Source organism: Manis pentadactyla, chromosome 10 (genome assembly GCF_030020395.1).
Source record: "Manis pentadactyla isolate mManPen7 chromosome 10, mManPen7.hap1, whole genome shotgun sequence".
Classification (NCBI taxonomy): domain Eukaryota; kingdom Metazoa; phylum Chordata; class Mammalia; order Pholidota; family Manidae; genus Manis; species Manis pentadactyla.
Genome location: NC_080028.1, coordinates 37,541,594 through 37,558,835, shown reverse-complemented (window position 1 = coordinate 37,558,835; position 17,242 = coordinate 37,541,594). Strand labels below are relative to the sequence as shown.

Genomic DNA, 17,242 nt, shown 5'->3' with positions numbered 1-17,242 from the left:
AAGAGCTCCTTGGTGCGGGTTAGGGGGAGATGTGTATGGAGGGCCTCTCTCACTAGTCATTTTGGAGAGGGGGAGAAAACGACGTGTGAGAGCTGTGCCGGGCAGTTCTGAAGTCTCGGAAATTGTGGTTAGGAATTTGAAGCAAGGTCGGTCAGCACAGTTGTGTCTGCCCAGCAACATTCAGTCTTGAGGTGTGGACCTAAAATAAGTGGATAGAGAGTAAACCCAACCTGGTTAAATGGCATAGGGAGCAGGAGGAGCAGGGGGCTGACTCAGGCCCGGATAAGGCAGAGGATCCGGAGTGGGTGCAGTTGGCATGGGAGCAGGGACAGCATCGTGCTCGCAGCCAAGATCTGGGGGCAAGAGCAGTTCCTGGTTGTGATAAGGTGTGATCCCCAGAGGTTGGGTGGGTGGGGAAGATTACGTGCAAGGTCAGCACCTCGGGGGGCACCCTCCCCACCTCAGGCCTAGACAGATACAGATATGTGTGAGAGGATCTTCCCAGAGAGCCGCTGTGGAGGGTAGCCCAGCACTGGGCAGGAGGCTCCATGAGGGCAAGCGTGTGCAGGAGACTGAGTTCAAGTGGGCCTGTGGGAGGATGGGGGCTTACTGTGGGGTGGGGCTGCAGTGAAGTAGAGGAGAGGCGGCAGGCAAACGGGGAGGAGACATAAAATTAGTCCTGAGAGAAGAGAGGTCCACTCAGTGTCCCCCTCAGCTGTGCTGTGGTGCCCAAAGGAGTGCAAAGGTTCTCCTCCTCAGGTGGCCAAAGGGCAGCTTGGGCTTTTGATCTGCTGCAGCTGGTGGGGGGGGGAGCAGGCAGGCTCACCTGGAGCACAGGGATTAGGACCCAGTTCCCCCATGTGCTTCCTTACCAAGGGGTGAGCCGGACAGTGGTGCGGGCCAAGGGATCCTGTGGGGATGCGTTTGCAAGCAGACCTCCCCCCAGTTCATTACTGCCTGCTTTGACACCTGCTTGTGGGCCTAGTTTTCACAGTTCTTTGCAGTCTCTCCATTCCAGCACACCTACCTTTGGTCAGAACACCCCTGCCCCTGGGGTGGGTGCATCGGGCAGCAGCCTCTTCTCTGTGGCATCCTCAGCACCTGCCCAGGGCTTTGCTGGACCTGGAACCTTTGGTAAACTGCAAGTCTCTATAGTCAGGGTGACCTGCATATTCCTTGATGATGGGGTGGGGTTGTGGGGGTAGCATTGTGTATTTTCCTTGGTCTTTGTCCCCACCGCAAAAAAGAATCAAAAGGCAGAGACACAGTAGTGAAGCAGAGGAAAAGTTTTATTTAAAGTTACTTACAGAAAAAGTGCATGCGACCTCAGAGAGAGACAGCACCCTGAAAGGTTGAAAAGAGAGAGTTTAAAGTGAAAAGGTTACACACTTGGAAAGTGCAGGCGACCTCAGGGAGAGGAGCGCCATGAGAGCTTGGGGGTTCCCCCTTTTAAGGATTCTTCAGGAATGTGACTAAGGGCTGGAGTTGCAGACCTGTTAGGTGATCTTTGAATAATACTTAGAACTAACTTAACACAAGCAACTTCCTGCTGTGATTTCTCCCTGGGAGCCGAGCCTTCTTGGTCTGGTAGTATATCAAACAAGACTGCCTGCCCAGGCCCTCAGGGTGGGCTGAGTTATTGTCTGTTTGCTAAAGAGTAAGTTAAGAATCTTACTTCTTAACTTCCTGGGTATTAAAACACAATCTTATTTTTAAGATGGAATCCTTCCTGCCTGTGACTATGTTGTTTATGCTGGGCTTGCTTGCCATTATTAATCGCCCAGATTGCAAACTATTTGATTAGGGCCAAAGGAGAAAAAAAAACAGCATGTAGGTTAGTCAAAAAAATAAGCTGGGCCTGCATGATTAACACAATAAAGCCATGGGCTATGCTGAAGTACCCTCCTTTCGCTGGGGAATATTCAAACATTCCAGGACAAGTTGCTCCAGGCTTTTTGAGCTTTAACTGATCCACTCTGGGTCATTGTTAGTGGGCTTTTTCCTGGCCTTATTCTCTTTCCATCCCACTCATATCTATTTTCCTGCCTAACAGGGTGTGGTCCCTTCTCCTCTGGGAAAAAAACAGGCTAATAAGCACAAGAAAGATGTGACCTCACTGGCAGTCAGGCTCCGCTGAGGAGCCATTTCTGGCAGAACTTCTCCCAAGCCACCAGAAAGCCAGGTGGCCTCCTGCCTCCCAAGGAACCCAGCCTGGGAAGCCCTGTTGAAGCACCCAGCATTCTGTTGGCCTGGCCCTCCACAGGTTATGGCACCCAGAGAAGCAGTCTCTAGTAATAGCCTCCCTGATGAGGTCCTTTTCCATTGGTGCAGGATCAGGGACCCAAGAATTCCAACAGAAAACACAAGCGATAAGCACATTGGCAAGAAGTAGCCTACGTCCCTTGCCCCCACCCCGGACCCCTTACCCGGATATGTAGACTTTGGCTCCTGCTAGGAAGAGCCTCAGACCTGTTCTGTAAAGCAAACTGACTGAAGCAGATCTCTAGCTTCAGCCTGCATGGAGGGAGGGGCAGCCCTGGAGGCCATTGCCCTCTCCTGGAGGAAGCAGAGCCTCAGGCTTTTTGCAGGAGGGGAGGCAGGATGTGGCAGAGCAGAAGCCTGATGGATACCTTTCTTTACTTGAATGGTTCCACTGGTGAGGCTGGACAGAATGAAGAAACATCTGGACCACCAGCTGAAAATATGGCGATGTGAGAGGTGAGACAGAGGCTTCCTCCTAAAGCCGCAGGTAATATGAACATATAACTAATACAACTAATCCTGAAAGAGCAACAGGAAAGAGGACTGTGCCAAACTGCATATACACCTGGAGAAAAGAATAAACCTCACGGAACAGGGTAACATACCAAAGCCGTGGCCCAGCAGGACCCAAGCCCTTCCCCCAGCCCAGTTCCCTGGGGGAAGGAAGAGAAACAGCAGGGAGGGAGTGGAGGCCTGGGACTGCTGAATACCTACCTCTGAATATCTGATCTGGGAGCACAAACATACATTTCATGGTGTTTTCATGGCACTCTCATGATTAGGGGTTTGGAAAGCTAAGACAGGCAGAATACCTGGAGAGAGTGAGATTCCAGCCACTTATGGAAAGCAGGGATCCATATCTGGCTGCTCTGGGACAAAAGAAAGGTGGGCAGTCTGAGAGACTTCCTAACAGCAAGAGGGCTGCTAAAGGGGCAAGGACTGCACAGAGCTTATTGCTTAGGAGAAAGGAAAGGCAGGCAAAGTTGTCCAGGTGCACTCTGCCCAAGAGATTGGGAAGTTTCATGATCTTCAGGAACTACAGCTCCCTGGCTGGCTACACAGCTCCAAGGACCCCCTCTGTGATAAGCAGCCTAGTGTGCCTTTCTCCCAGCCAGCCCCACCTGGCTTGCAAACTGGCAAACCCAACCCTGGCATTAGGCTGGCCAGAGGGAAGCCCTGTCTATAGCAACTACAAACGCAAAGTATAGAGGCTTACACCTGTGTGCTCGGCCCATTGGGTCTGACGGTGGAGACAGGCACAGAGGCCAGGAAGCAGGGAACGGCTCTTTCCTCCCCCCAGGCACCAATACCACTCCCCTAAGACCCCCGACATTGCTTCAGGGGCTGAGCAGCTCCAGAGAGTAGAGCTTCTGAGCACTAGAGGGTGCTATGTACAAATACGAAACGCCAAAGGAACCTGCTTCAGAGTAAAATTATGAGTATGAATACAACCCCTAAGAAAGATTAAGATGAAATTGACCTCACGAATCTGCCTGAAAGGGATTTCAAAATAAAAATCATTAACATGCTCATGGAGGTAGAGAAAAATATTCAAGAACTCAGGGAGGAATTCCGGTTAGAGATCCAATCATTACGGAACACTGTATCAGAAATGAAACATACAATGGAAAGTTTTAAAAGCAGGTTAGATATGGAGGAGGAGATGCTAAATGAAATACAAATTAGAGAATACAAAGAAGCTGAGGCACAGAGAGAAAAAAGGATCTCTAAGAACAAAAGAATATTGATAGAACTGTGTGACCAATCCAAATGGAACAATATTTGCACTATAGGGGTACCAGAAGAAGAACAGAGAGAAAAAGGGATAGAAAGTGTCTTTGAGGAGGTAATTGCTGAGAAGTTCCCCAATCTGGGGGAGGGGATAGTCTCTCAGGCCATGGAGGTGCACAGATCTCCCAACACAAGGGACCCAAGGAAGACAACACCAAGACGTATAGTAATTAAAACGGCAAAGATCAAGGATTAGGACAGACTATTAAAAGCAGTCAGAGAGAGAAGTAAGATCACATACAAAGGAAAGCCCATCAGGCTATCATCAGACTTCTCAGCAGAAACTTTACAGGCCAGAAGGGAGTGGCATGATGCATTTAATGTAATGAAGCAGAAGGGCCTTGAACCAAGAATACTTTATCTGGCAAGATTATCATTTAAATTTGAAGGAGGGATTAATTTCCAGATAAGCAAAAGCTGAGACAATTTCCTCCCACAAACTGTCTCTACAGTGAATTTTGGAGGGACTTCTATAGATGGAAGGGTTCCTAAGGTGTAATAGCTGTCATCCGAGGTGGTAAAACCACAGTAAAGAAAGTAGAACAGTTAAGGACTAGGCAACTTGCAAGATTAAATGAACTATCCCCAAAGTCAATCAAGGGATAGACAAAGAGTACAGAATATGACACCTAATATATAAAGAATGGAGGAGGAAGAAAAAGGAGGAGAAAAAAAAGAACCTTTAGACTGTGTTTGTAATAGCATATTAAGTGAGTTAAGTTAGACTCTTAGATAGTAAGGAAGTTGCCCTTGAACCTCTGGTAACCACAAATCTAAAGCCTGAAATGGCAATAAGTACATCTATCGATAATCACCCTAAATGTAAATGGTCTGAATGCCCCCATCAAAAGACACAGAGTCACTGAATGGATAAAAAAACAAGACCCATCTATATGCTGCCTACAAGAGACTCACTTTAAACCCAAAGATATACACAGACTAAAAGTGAAGGGATTGAAAAAGATATTTCATGCAACTAAGACAGAGAAAAAAGCAGGAGCTGCTGTACTTGTATCAGATAAAATAGACTTCTAAATAAAGAAAGTCACAAGAGACAAAGAAGGACATTACATAATGATAAAGGGGTCAATCCAACAAGAAGATATAACCATTATAAATATCTATGCACTCAACATAGGAGAACCTACATATGTGAAACAAATACTAACAGAATTAAAAGGGGAAATAGAATGCAATGCATTCATTCTACGAGACTTCAGCACTCCACTCACTCCAAAGGACAGATCAACCAGACAGAAAAGTAAGGCAAAAGAAGCATTGAACAACACATTAGAACAGAAGGACCTAACAGACATCTATAGAACTCTACACCCAAAAGCAGCAGAATACACATTCTTCTCAAGTGCACATGGAACATTTTCAAGAATGGACCATATCCTAGGCTACAAAAAAAGCCTCGCTAAATTCAAAAAGATTGAAATTGTACCAACCAGTTACTCAGACCAGAAAGGTATGAAACTAGAAACAAATTAAGCAAAGAAAATGAAAAATCCCACAAACACATGGAGACTTCACAACATGCTCCTAAATAACCAATGGATCAATGACCAAATAAAAACAGAGATCAAGCAATATATGGAGACAAATGATGATGATGATTCAACACTGCAAAATTTGTGGGACACAGCAAAGGCCATGCTAAGAGGAAAGTATATTGCAATACAGGCCTACCTCAGGAAAGAAGAATCCCATATGAATAGACTAAACTCACAATTAATGAAACTAGAAAAAGAACAAATGAGGCCCAAGCCCAAAGTCAGCAGAAGCAGAGACATAATAAAGATTAGAGCAGAATTAAATAAAATTGAGAAGAATAAAACAAAAGAAAGCGTCAATGAAAGCAGGAGCTGGTTTTTCGAGAAAATAAACAAAATAGGTAAATCCCTAGCCAGACTTATCAAGAAAAAAAGAGGGTCTACACACATAAACAAAATCAGAAATGAGAGAGGAAAAATCACTACATACACCACAGAAATAGAAAGAATTATTAGAGAATACTATGAAAAATTATATACAAACAAACTAGGTAAGCTAGAGGAAATGGACAGCTTTCTAGAAAAATACGCCTTCCAAGGCTGACCCAGAAAGAAACAGAAAATCTGAACAGACCAATTACCAGCAATAAAATTGAATCAGTAATAAAAAAAACTACCTAAGAATAAAACTCCTGTACCAGATGGCTTTACCACTGAATGTTATCAAACATTTAGTGAAGACCTAATACCCAACCTCCTTAGTTTTCCAAAAAGTAGAAGAGAAGTGAATACTCCCAAACTCATTCTATGAGGCCAACATCACTCTAATACCAAAACCAGGCAAAGACACCACCAAAAAAGAAAATTACAGACCAATATCCCTGATGAACACAGATGCAAAAATACTCAACAAAATATTTGCAAACTGAATTCAAAAATACATCAAAAAGATCATCCATCAGGATCAAATGGGATTCATCCCAGGGATGCAAGGATGGTACAACACTTGAAAACTTCCATCAACATCATCCACTCCATCAACGAAAAGGACAAAAACCACATGATCATCTCCATAGATGGCTGAAAAAGCATTTGACAAAATTCAACATCCATTCATGATAAAAACTCAACAAAATGGGTATAGAGGGCAAGTAGCTCAACATAATAAAGGCCATATATGACAACCTCACAGCCAACATTATACTTAACAGTGAGAAGCTGAAAGCCTTTCCTTTAAGATAGGGAACAGACAAGCATGCCCACTCTCCCCACTTATATTCAACATAGTTCTGGAGGTCCTAGCTAAGGCAATCAGACAACACAAAGAAATAAAAGGTATCCAGATTACTTCAAGCTCTACTACAAAGCCACAGTCATCAAGACAATTTGGTACTGGCACAAGAACAGACCCACAGACCAGTGGAACAGAGAGCCCAGATAATAACCCAAACACATACAGTCCATTAATATATGATAAAGGAGCCATGGACATACAATGGGGAAATGACAGCCTCTACAACAGCTGGTGTTGGCAAAATTGGACAGCTACATATAAGAGAACAAAACTGGATCACTGTCTAACCCCATACACAAAAGTAAATTTGAAATGGGTCAAAGACCTGAATATAAGTCATGAAACCATAATACTCTTAGAAAAAAAACATAGGCAAAAATCTCTTGGACATAAACATGAGCAACTTCTTCATGAACATATCTCCCTGGTAAGGGAAACAAAAGCAAAAATGAACAAGTGGAACTATATCAAGCTGTAAAGCTTCTGTACAGCAAAGGAACCATCAATAGAATAAAAAGGCTTCCTACAGTATGGGAGAATATATTCATAAATGACAGATCTGATAAGGGGTTGACATCCAAAATATATGAAGAGCTCATGTACCTCAACAAACAAAAAGCAAATAATCCAATTAAAAAATGGGCACAGGATCTGAACAGACACTTCTCCAAGAAGAAATTCAGATGGCCAACAGAAACATAAAAAGATGCTGCACATCTCTACTCATCAGAGAAATGCAAATTAAAACCACAATGAGATATCACGTCACACCAGTAAGGATGGCCACCATCCAAAAGACAAACAACAACAAATGTTGGCGAGGTTTTGGAGAAAGGGGAACCCTCCTACACTGCTGGTGGGATGTAAATTAGTTCAACCATTGTGGAAAGCAGTATGGAGGTTCCTCAAAAACTCAAAATAGAAATACCACTTGACCCAGGAATTCCACTCCTAGGAATTTACCCTAAGAATGCAGTAGCCCAGTCTGAGAAAGACATATACACCCCTGTGTTTATCGCAGCACTATTTACAACAGCCAAGAAATGGAAGAAATCTAAGTGTCCATGAGTAGATGAATGGATAAAGAAGATGTGATACATATACACAATAGAATACTATTCAGCCATGAGAAGAAAGCAAATCCTACCATTTGCAACAACATGGATGGAGCTAGAGGGTATTATGCTCATTGAAATAAGGCAGGCAGAGAAAGACAAGTACCAAATGATTTCACTCATCTGTGGAGCATAAGAACAAAGAAAAAAGTGAAGGAACAAAACAGCAGCAGACTCACAGAACCCAGTAATGGACTGAGAGCCACGAAAGGGAAAGGGGCTGGGGAGGATGGACAGTAACTGTGATGCGGTATGTGGGGGGGACTTGATAATGGGGGGATTCTACTGACCATAGTGTTGTTCAAGTGATTGTATATTAACCATACCAATAATAATAATAATAATAATAGAAAGAACTTTGGCTGTTTCATGGGCACAGGGCTTACCTTTGGGGTGATGGAAATGTTCTGGAGCCAGAGAGGGGTGATGGTCACACAATCCTATGAATGCACTATATGTCACTAATGGTAAAATTTACCTGTCTTTTACCGCAGTAGTTTTTAAGAAAGAACATACAGATGAGAAAAAATGTTAACATCAATACTCACAATTATTTCCGTATTTTTACTCCGTTTCTGCCCTTGGACATAATTCATATTTGTGAAACTCAAACCAGAAAATACCAGCCTTCAAGAGGAAATAAACTATCTCATGATGGTAGATAAACAATGGAGAATCCAGAATGACACTCCCCTCCAGAATTCTAGTCACTTGCTAAGCTCTAGCAGCGTTCTCTCTCTCTGCACCTACATAATTTTTTTCTTTCCCAAAGGCAGTTTATACTTTATGGATACCTGACCCTTGAAATTCATTCCTAGTACTGAAATACAACCATGTTAGCTAAATTCTTTACAGTAACAGGATAAAAGGGTAGAAACTAGCAGTTCCACCATCTACTTAACATGTTTACTTGCTTACTAGTTTTTGCCCAAATAATCCAGTGTAACAATCCCTCTCCACAAATATGGTCTTTTATAGCTAAACACAATACAGCTAGTCTAACCTTTAAATTAATTCATAGTCACAAAAAATTAAGATTGAGACCAGCAAATTCTCTTAGTTTATAAAAGGTATTAAGGATTTTACCTGCTCTAAGTACCTCATAGAAGTTGAACCATATGTTATTTATCTTTTTGTGACTAGCTTATTTCACTTAGCATAATGCCTTCAAGGTTCATCCTTGTTGTAGTGTATCAGAATTTCTTTCCTCTTTAAGCCGAATAATCCCACTGTTATGTGTACAAGACATTTTGTTCATCCACTCATCCATCAATGGACATGAAAGGTGGCTTCCATGTCTTAGCTACTGCAAATAATGCTGCTGTGAACAAAGGTTCCTGAAGCTTGGTATTCAATGATTTTGGGTATATATGCAGAAGTGGAAATGCTGGATTATAGGATTTTATTCTTTGTTTGAGGAAATATCATTACATATTCCTTAGCAGCTGCACAATTTTACATTCCCACCGAGAGTGCACAAGCATTCCAATTTCTCCACATCCTTGACAACATTTGTTATTTTCTGTTTTTTGATCATAGCTATCCTGATCGCTGTGCGGTGATACCTTACTGTGGTCCTGATCTGCATTTCCCCAATGACCAGTGATGGTGAACGTCTTTCCTTGTGCTTATTGGCCATTTGTACATCCTCTTTGGAGAAATCAAGCCCTTTGCTCATTTTCCAGTCAGGTTATTTTTTTGTTTTGTTTTTGAGTTGCAGGACTTTTTTGACATATTTTGGATATTAACCTCTTATCAGATTTATGGTATGCAATTGTATTTTGCCATTCCATAGGTTGCCTACTCATTAGCTGTTTTTAATATAAAATAGTCTGGCATCTGTGTCTTTTAAAATATTTAACTTTTTTTTTCCACTGAGAGTCAAGATGACTAAAGTGCAGTGAGTTTTTAAGGTTTGCCTAGCAACTCTGGGATATGTTACATGGACCTGCCCGGTAATTAGCATAAGGTGATCACTTCCACAGATAATCTGAAACTCATATATTAAGGCCCCTCACCTACAGCAATAGCCCGGCACTAAGGATACGAGCACACAGTGAATTGTACTTTTCATTCTGTTGTAGAATATACTCATATAAAAAAATTTACTTTTCAAATCCATTTTACATTGTACACTTCAGCGGCATCTGTTCCATTCACAATGTTGTACAACTATACCTGGTACCTAGCTCCCAAACATCACCACCCCACAACCCTGTGTCCATTAAGCAGTTCCTTCCTATTCTTCCTCCCCTAGCCCCTTGCAACCACCAGTCCACCTTCTATCTCCATGAGCAAACTCTACTTCTGTGACTGCTCTACAGACAAAACTGAGCAAGGATTTTACCTGACCGTTATTTTCCTTCAGTTGTCACTGACCTTCAAGTAGCAGAGATAATTGCCTTAGAAAGTGAGAGACTATGATAGGAGACTCCATCCTCCAATGTATAAGGCATCAAGAAACCTAAAAAGTAGTATAATCTGCAAGTTGCTAATTACACCTAAGCATTACATTGACAATGGATACCTTTTTTTAATTCACTGTGCCTGGAATGAGCATGGTTAAGAGATTCTCTCAAACCTAACAAAATCTCTGTTTGCAGACTCTGATGATTCAGGTCTGTCTTCCTACCTAAACATTTTTGACTTGTTAGAGAAGCCCTCTCTGGAAAACAGTAACAGTTTCTTGGTAACAAACAGGTCAGCTGCAATTATCACTGATTGAGCAGTTACAAATAACACAAAGGAAACATTTGTGGGGATCTGGGTATTTTAATGAAACCCTCTCCAATAATGAAGAAATTACAATAAGACAGAAAGAGTTAAGAAAAGACCCACTCATGATATAGGCAAATCCTCTTCTCAAAACAAATTAGGAGCATTACTTGAACACATTAGTACCCAGCATAGCTACATACTAAAAATAAATAAATAAAATAAAAAAGCCAATTATATCATGATTAAACCTGAATTTTCAGCCCTGGCTCACTTAATCCAGTGTGTTAACAGAAGCAAGTCACTTAACCACTCCAGGTCTCTACTTAGTTCCTATAAGAGAATGGAGCTAAAAATCTCTTGATGAGGCATCTTAGCTCTAATGCGTTGCTATACTGACCCTTCCCCATTTGTCACTGAATAACTATACCATCACATATTCTGTATTAAATTCTATACTTAACTGTTAAAATCCAGGATTACATTTTATTAATGTCATGTTTTCATGGAAATCCCTAAACTCTTGAAAAGTTCTGGCTCCTTGCTAATATTTTGAAGAGAAAATCTAAATGAGAAAGAGTATTATTTACTCTCACCTTGTTTGGCATCATCCCAAGCTGTTGGCCTTTACAAATAGATCCTGATTTCAGCTTTCCCAGGACCACAGTGCCCATATCCTGTTTACTTTAAAATAAAAAATCAAGTTTCAGACCTTTACTATATAAAAACCCAACGTGAAATCTTGCAGAGCTTATTCACAATGAAAATCTTTAGCTCAAGTGGTAGAATGCTTAGGATTAATCTTAAACACGGAATTGGTAACAAATATTCCATAATATTTGTATCATAAGCATATGTAAAATTATAATTCTAATAAGTAGTTATGCCTAAGATTTTAAAAGAAAAGGTGCGAGACAGCACAAAATTTTGTATCTGATCTGATTTGCTCAAATTCAGATTCTCTCAATCTCTCAGCCTAGTTTTCTCATGTATAAAATTGTAAAAACTATACTTATTCAAGAAACTTTGCATGAGGAGGTAGTGAAAGAATGAAGTATTTGAGGAAGGCAGAACATTACATATTGATATTGCAAAACTTAAAAAGTCAGGCTGGGAGGAGAACCAAGATGGCGGCGTGAGTAGAGCAGCGGAAATCTCCTCCCAAAACCACGTATATTTTTGAAAATACAACAAATACAACTAATCCTAAAAGAGAGACCAGAAGATACAGGACAACAGCCAGACCACATCCACACCCGCGAGAACCCAGTGCCTCGTGAAGGGGGTAAGATACAAGCCGCGGCCTGGCGGGACCCGAGCGCCCCTCCCCCCAGCTCCCGGCGGGAGGAGAGGAGTCGGAGCAGGGAGGGAGAGGGAGCCCAGAACTGCTAAATAGCCAGCTCTAAACATCTGCACCAGAGCGCAGACACAGTGCGAGTGTGGGGTGCTGGAAACTAGGGAAACAGGACAGTAAGATCTGTGAGCGGGTCCCTGCAGCCAGCGTACTGGGAACAAAGAAAAGCGAGTGCTTTTTGAAAGTCCTAAAGGGACAGGGACCCCACAGCAGGACGGAAGTGCCCGAGGACACTTAGCCCAGCAGCTGGTAATCATGGGGAACTCTGGGCACCCAAACCCCTGCAGCACAGTGCAGAGGCCCTTCACCATGATAAACAGCCTCCCGCTTGATCCCCCTCTGACGCAGCTCCGCCATATTGGAGAAGCAGCCTGAGGCAGGCCACACCCACAGCAACGCTAAACTCCATAGCAGCCGGGCAAGATCAGAAGCCCCATCTGCGCGCAGCTGCCCAGCACAAGCCACTAGAGGCCGCTGTTCTCCCAGGAGAGGAAGGCCACAAACTGGCAAGAAGGGACTTTCTCTTACCCAACACACGCGCCAGCTCCCCACAAATATATCTATTGCCATGAAAAGGCAGAAGAAATTGATACAGACCAAGATCACAGAGGCAAACCCTGAGAAGGAGATAGACCTAACCAATCTCCCTGAAGAAGAATTCAAAATAAAGCTCATAATCACGCTGATGGAGCTGCAGAGAAATACGCAAGAGCTAAGGGATGATGTCCGGAAGGACATTACAGAAATGAAACAACCTCTGTAAGGATTTATAAGCAGAATGGATAAGATGCAAGAGGCCACTGATGGAATAGAAACCAGAGCACAGGAATGCCTAGAAGTTGACGCAGAGAGAGATAAAAGGGTCTCCAGGAATGAAACAATATTAAGAGAACTGTGTGACCAATCCAAAAGGAACAATATCCGCATTATAGGGGTACCAGAAGAAGAAGAGAAAAAGGGATAGAAAGTGTATTTGAAGAAATAATTGCTGAAAACTTCCCCAAACTGGGGGAGGAAATAATCGAACAGACCAAGGAAGTACACAGAACCCCCAACAGAAGGGACCCAAGGAGGTCAACGCCAAGACACATAATAATTAAATTGACAAAGATCAAGGACAAGGACAGAGTTTTAAAGGCAGCTAAAGAGAGGAAAAAGGTCACCTACAAAGGAAAACCCATCAGGCTATCATCAGACTTTTCAACAGAAACATTACAGGCCAGAAGAGAATGGCATGATATATTTAATGTAATGAAAGAGAAGGGCCTTGAACCAAGGATACTGTATCCAGCACAATTGTCATTTAAATATGAAGGAGGGATTAAACAATTCCCAGACAAGCAAAAGTTGAGGGAATTTGCCTCCCACAAACCACCTCTACAGGGTATTTTACAGGGACTGCTCTAGATGGGAGCACTCCTAAGACTAAATAGATGTCACCAGAGAAAATAAAATCACAGCAAAGAAAGCAGACCAACCAAATACTAACTAAAGGCAAAAAATAAAACCAGCTACCCACAAAAGCAGTCAAAGGAAACACAAAAGAGCACAGAATAAAATAACCAACATATAAAGAACAGAGGAGGAGGAATAAGAAGGGAGAAAAATAAAGAATGACCAGACAGTGTTTAAAATAGCTCAATAAGCGAGTTAAGTTAGACAGTAAGATACTAAAGATAACCTTGAACCTTTAGTAACCACGAATCTAAAGCCTGCAATGGCAATAAGTACGTATCTTTCAATAATCACCCTAAATGTAAATGGACTGAATGCACCAATCAAAAGACACAGAGTAACAGAATGGATAAAAAAGCAAGACCCATCTCTATGCTGCTTACAAGAGACTCACCTCAAACCCAAAGACATGAACAGACTAAAAGCCAAGGGATGGAAAAAGATATTTCATGCAAACAGCAGGTAGAAAAAGCAGGTGTTGCAGTAGTATCAGACAACATAGACCTCAAAACAAAGAAAGTAACAAAAGATAAAGAAGGACATTATATAATGATAATGGGCTCAGTCGAACAAGAGGATATAACCATTGTAAATATATATGCACCCAACACAGGAGCACCAACATATGTGAAACAAATAGTAACAGAACTAAAGGGGGAAAGAGAATGCAATGCATTCATTTTAGGAGACTTCAACATGCCACTCACTCCGAAGGATAGATCCACCAGACAGAAAATAAGTGAGGACACAGAGGCACTGAACAACACACTAGAACAGATGGACCTAATAGACATCTAGAGAATTCTACATCCAAAAGCCACTATTTACAATAGCCAAGAAATAGAAGCAACCTAAGTGTCCATCAGTAGATGAATGGATAAAGAAGAGGTGGTACATATACACAATGGAATATTATTCAGCCATAAGAAGAAAACAAATCCTACTACTTGCAATAACATGGATGGAGCTAGAGGGTATAAATAAGCCAGGCAGAGAAAGACAAACACCAAATGATTTCACTCATATACGGAGCATAGGAACAAAGAAAGACTGAAGGAACAAAACAGCAGCAGAATCACAGAACCTAAGAATGGACTAACAGTTACCAAAGGGAAAGGGACTGGGGAGAATGGGAGGGAAGGGAGGGATAAGGGCAGGGAAAAAGAAAGGGGGTATTACGATTAGCATGTATAATGTGGGGGGTCATGGGGAGGGCTGTGCAACAGAGAAGACAAGTAGTGATTCTACAGCATCTTACTACACTGATGGACAGTACTGTAATAGGTTTGTGGGGGGTACTTGGTGAAGGGGATACCCTAGTAAACATAATGTTCTTCATGTAATTGTAGATTAATGACAAAAAAAAAAAAGTAAACCGAGTAAGTGATGACACAGTTAGGAACGGTCAAGCATTGTAAGGCAAGGAAGACTGAGACAATCAGTATTGGGGGGCTCTCTCATCACTTACAAGACATCCCAAACTGCAAATAGGGTTTATAAGACTGAACAGTACACACACCTCAACACCTGGTTCTACAACCAACTCTTAGATTTACAAATACACAATACATGCTTAAGGCTGTAAGGCACCTCTCAGGACAGTAACATCAGTCATAAGACTACCTCCATGTCTATATAATGCAGCATAATAAAAATCTGTTCATGGTTTTACTTTTCAAAACACCCTACATTTATAACACATTTGTCTTCAGTTTGTACAGCTTACAGAGGCAGAGACAGGGTCAAGTACAAACAGCAATTAAGTTATTAATATTCACGTAATGATGACATTAAAGGGCCTCAAAATAAGAAGCTGACAATAGTTTCTCCAGGATGGAAGAAAAAAGCTTATCCTTGCATTCAGACCACGGATCACATTACAACTCAAATGGCAATGGTGGCAACATCTGCGAACTGATGTTTTTGGAACAATGAACCAGAAAAATCACAGATACAGCAACATGTTCTTTACATTTAAACTTGTAAGTGTATTTGTACCCAGTCTCTTCTCTCACACACATCTCCAACCCTTTCTCATTCTACTCCTATTATTTATAATATACATCACAAACAGATTTACTGGCTACTAATGAGCATAGGCTTAAAATCTACCAGGTCCAAAGTCACTTGTTCATGGCTGGCAAACATACCCATTAGGGCTTGATTTCCAAGTCCTGCACACTTCATATCTGCTAGTCGAAGAGAAGTTAGTAAACCTCCCAAAGAATGAAATCAGTTTCATATTTTCTAATGGTATCTCCATGTTCAGAAGATACATCCTCATCAAGAGCACACCCTCAAGTATTCAAAAAAGAACAACTCTAATTAGGTGGGAAAGTTTACCAGAAGTGTACTAGTTAATAAAACTGCTATACGTCAAATTAAAAGAAACTAATGCTATAGTTTATGATAAAGGAAGATTAATGAACTGGCTGTGATACAAGGTATATTACCAAAAATTTTAAAACAAGAAGTGAAAGATTTTACCAAAAGACAGTCAGGCAACAGAACTGCCTATGGTTTAACACAGATGATAATGTGAATCTTAAAACTGTTACTTAAAATTTGATAATGGTGCAATAAGCCAGACACAAAAGATCACATGTACAATTCCATTCACATGAAATATTCAGAATAGGTAAATTCATACACGCAGAAAGTAGATTGGTGGTTGCCAAAAGCTGGGAAAAGGGGAGTGTTAAATGACTGCTTAAAGAGTATGATTTCCTTTGGAGGTGATGAGAACGTTTGGAACCTTGAGGTAGTTGAGGTGGTAAGCTGCACAACGCTGTGAACGTACCAAATGCCACCGAACTGTTCACTTTCAAATGGTTAATTTCATCTCATATGGATTTCACCTCAAGTTTTAAAAACACAATTTTTTTTTTAAAGATTTGATTATGGATAAAAGGACTTTAACACAGAGACTCTTACTTGGCCAGTTCACGGGTACAGTGAAGGCCACACTCGTGGTGGGCTGTGAAAGCCAGGTTTCAATTCAAGTTATATTTTAAATATAATGTCTGGCCAATTCTTAAGGTGCTTAATCCACATAGTTCATAAATCAGCAATTTAAGTGTGTACTGCTTTAGATATATAAAACTAATCTTTCATCTCTTTACACACAAAATAACAATATGTAAAATTCATCCTACTTAAATTTCTTAGTCCTGTTAGCTAAATGGTGTTCATTATTAATGAATAAAAACTTCAGTGCCTGTTGCAAAGGTCACAGTGTCTTACACTACATTGAAGTGAGAAACTGTGTGACAAAATTCTGTCCAATACAAGCTTCTGCAATGATGGAAATGTTCTGTTTCTGTGCAGTGATATGACTGTCACTTAGCCACATGTGGCTATTAAGCACTTGAAAGGTGGCTGTGACCAAGGAACTGACTTTTAAATTGAAACATTTAGTTTTAATTAATTTAAAGAGCCATAAATGCACAGTTCTAGATCCTCTTAAGGATTCTCCTCAATTGTAGTACAAAACTTTCCACTTTTATCCCACCCCCTGCCCACCCCATTACCCAGCTTATGATGGCTCTTCTGAGTTCCTCTAGGGTAGGACCCTTCTTGCAGCTGTAAAGCACACCCACACACAGATCTCAGTTCCGGTTCCCTAAGACATTAGAAACTTCCAGAATGACTGTGGTTTTCTGAAATACAGAGCCTTTTCCCTCCTCCTATAAAGTCTCCACAGGCTGAAACAGTGTACGTACCAAGTAAGTATGTAATTCATTGCGCCTGGACTGCAGCC

The 17,242-nt window shown here is 41.5% G+C and overlaps 1 protein-coding gene across 1 annotated transcript in view; it reads right to left on the bottom strand.

Annotated features, from left to right (window-relative positions):
- Positions 1–1,271: 1,271 nt before the first annotated feature.
- LOC118927260 (uncharacterized) overlaps positions 1,272–17,242 on the bottom strand; it is a 36,014-nt gene continuing 20,043 nt past the window's right edge. Inside the window, exon 4 of the mRNA XM_057487886.1 lies at positions 1,272–2,695. Within this exon, the coding sequence (XP_057343869.1) occupies positions 2,510–2,695 (186 nt within the window). The 3' untranslated portion in view covers positions 1,272–2,509. The remainder of the gene's footprint in view (positions 2,696–17,242) is intronic.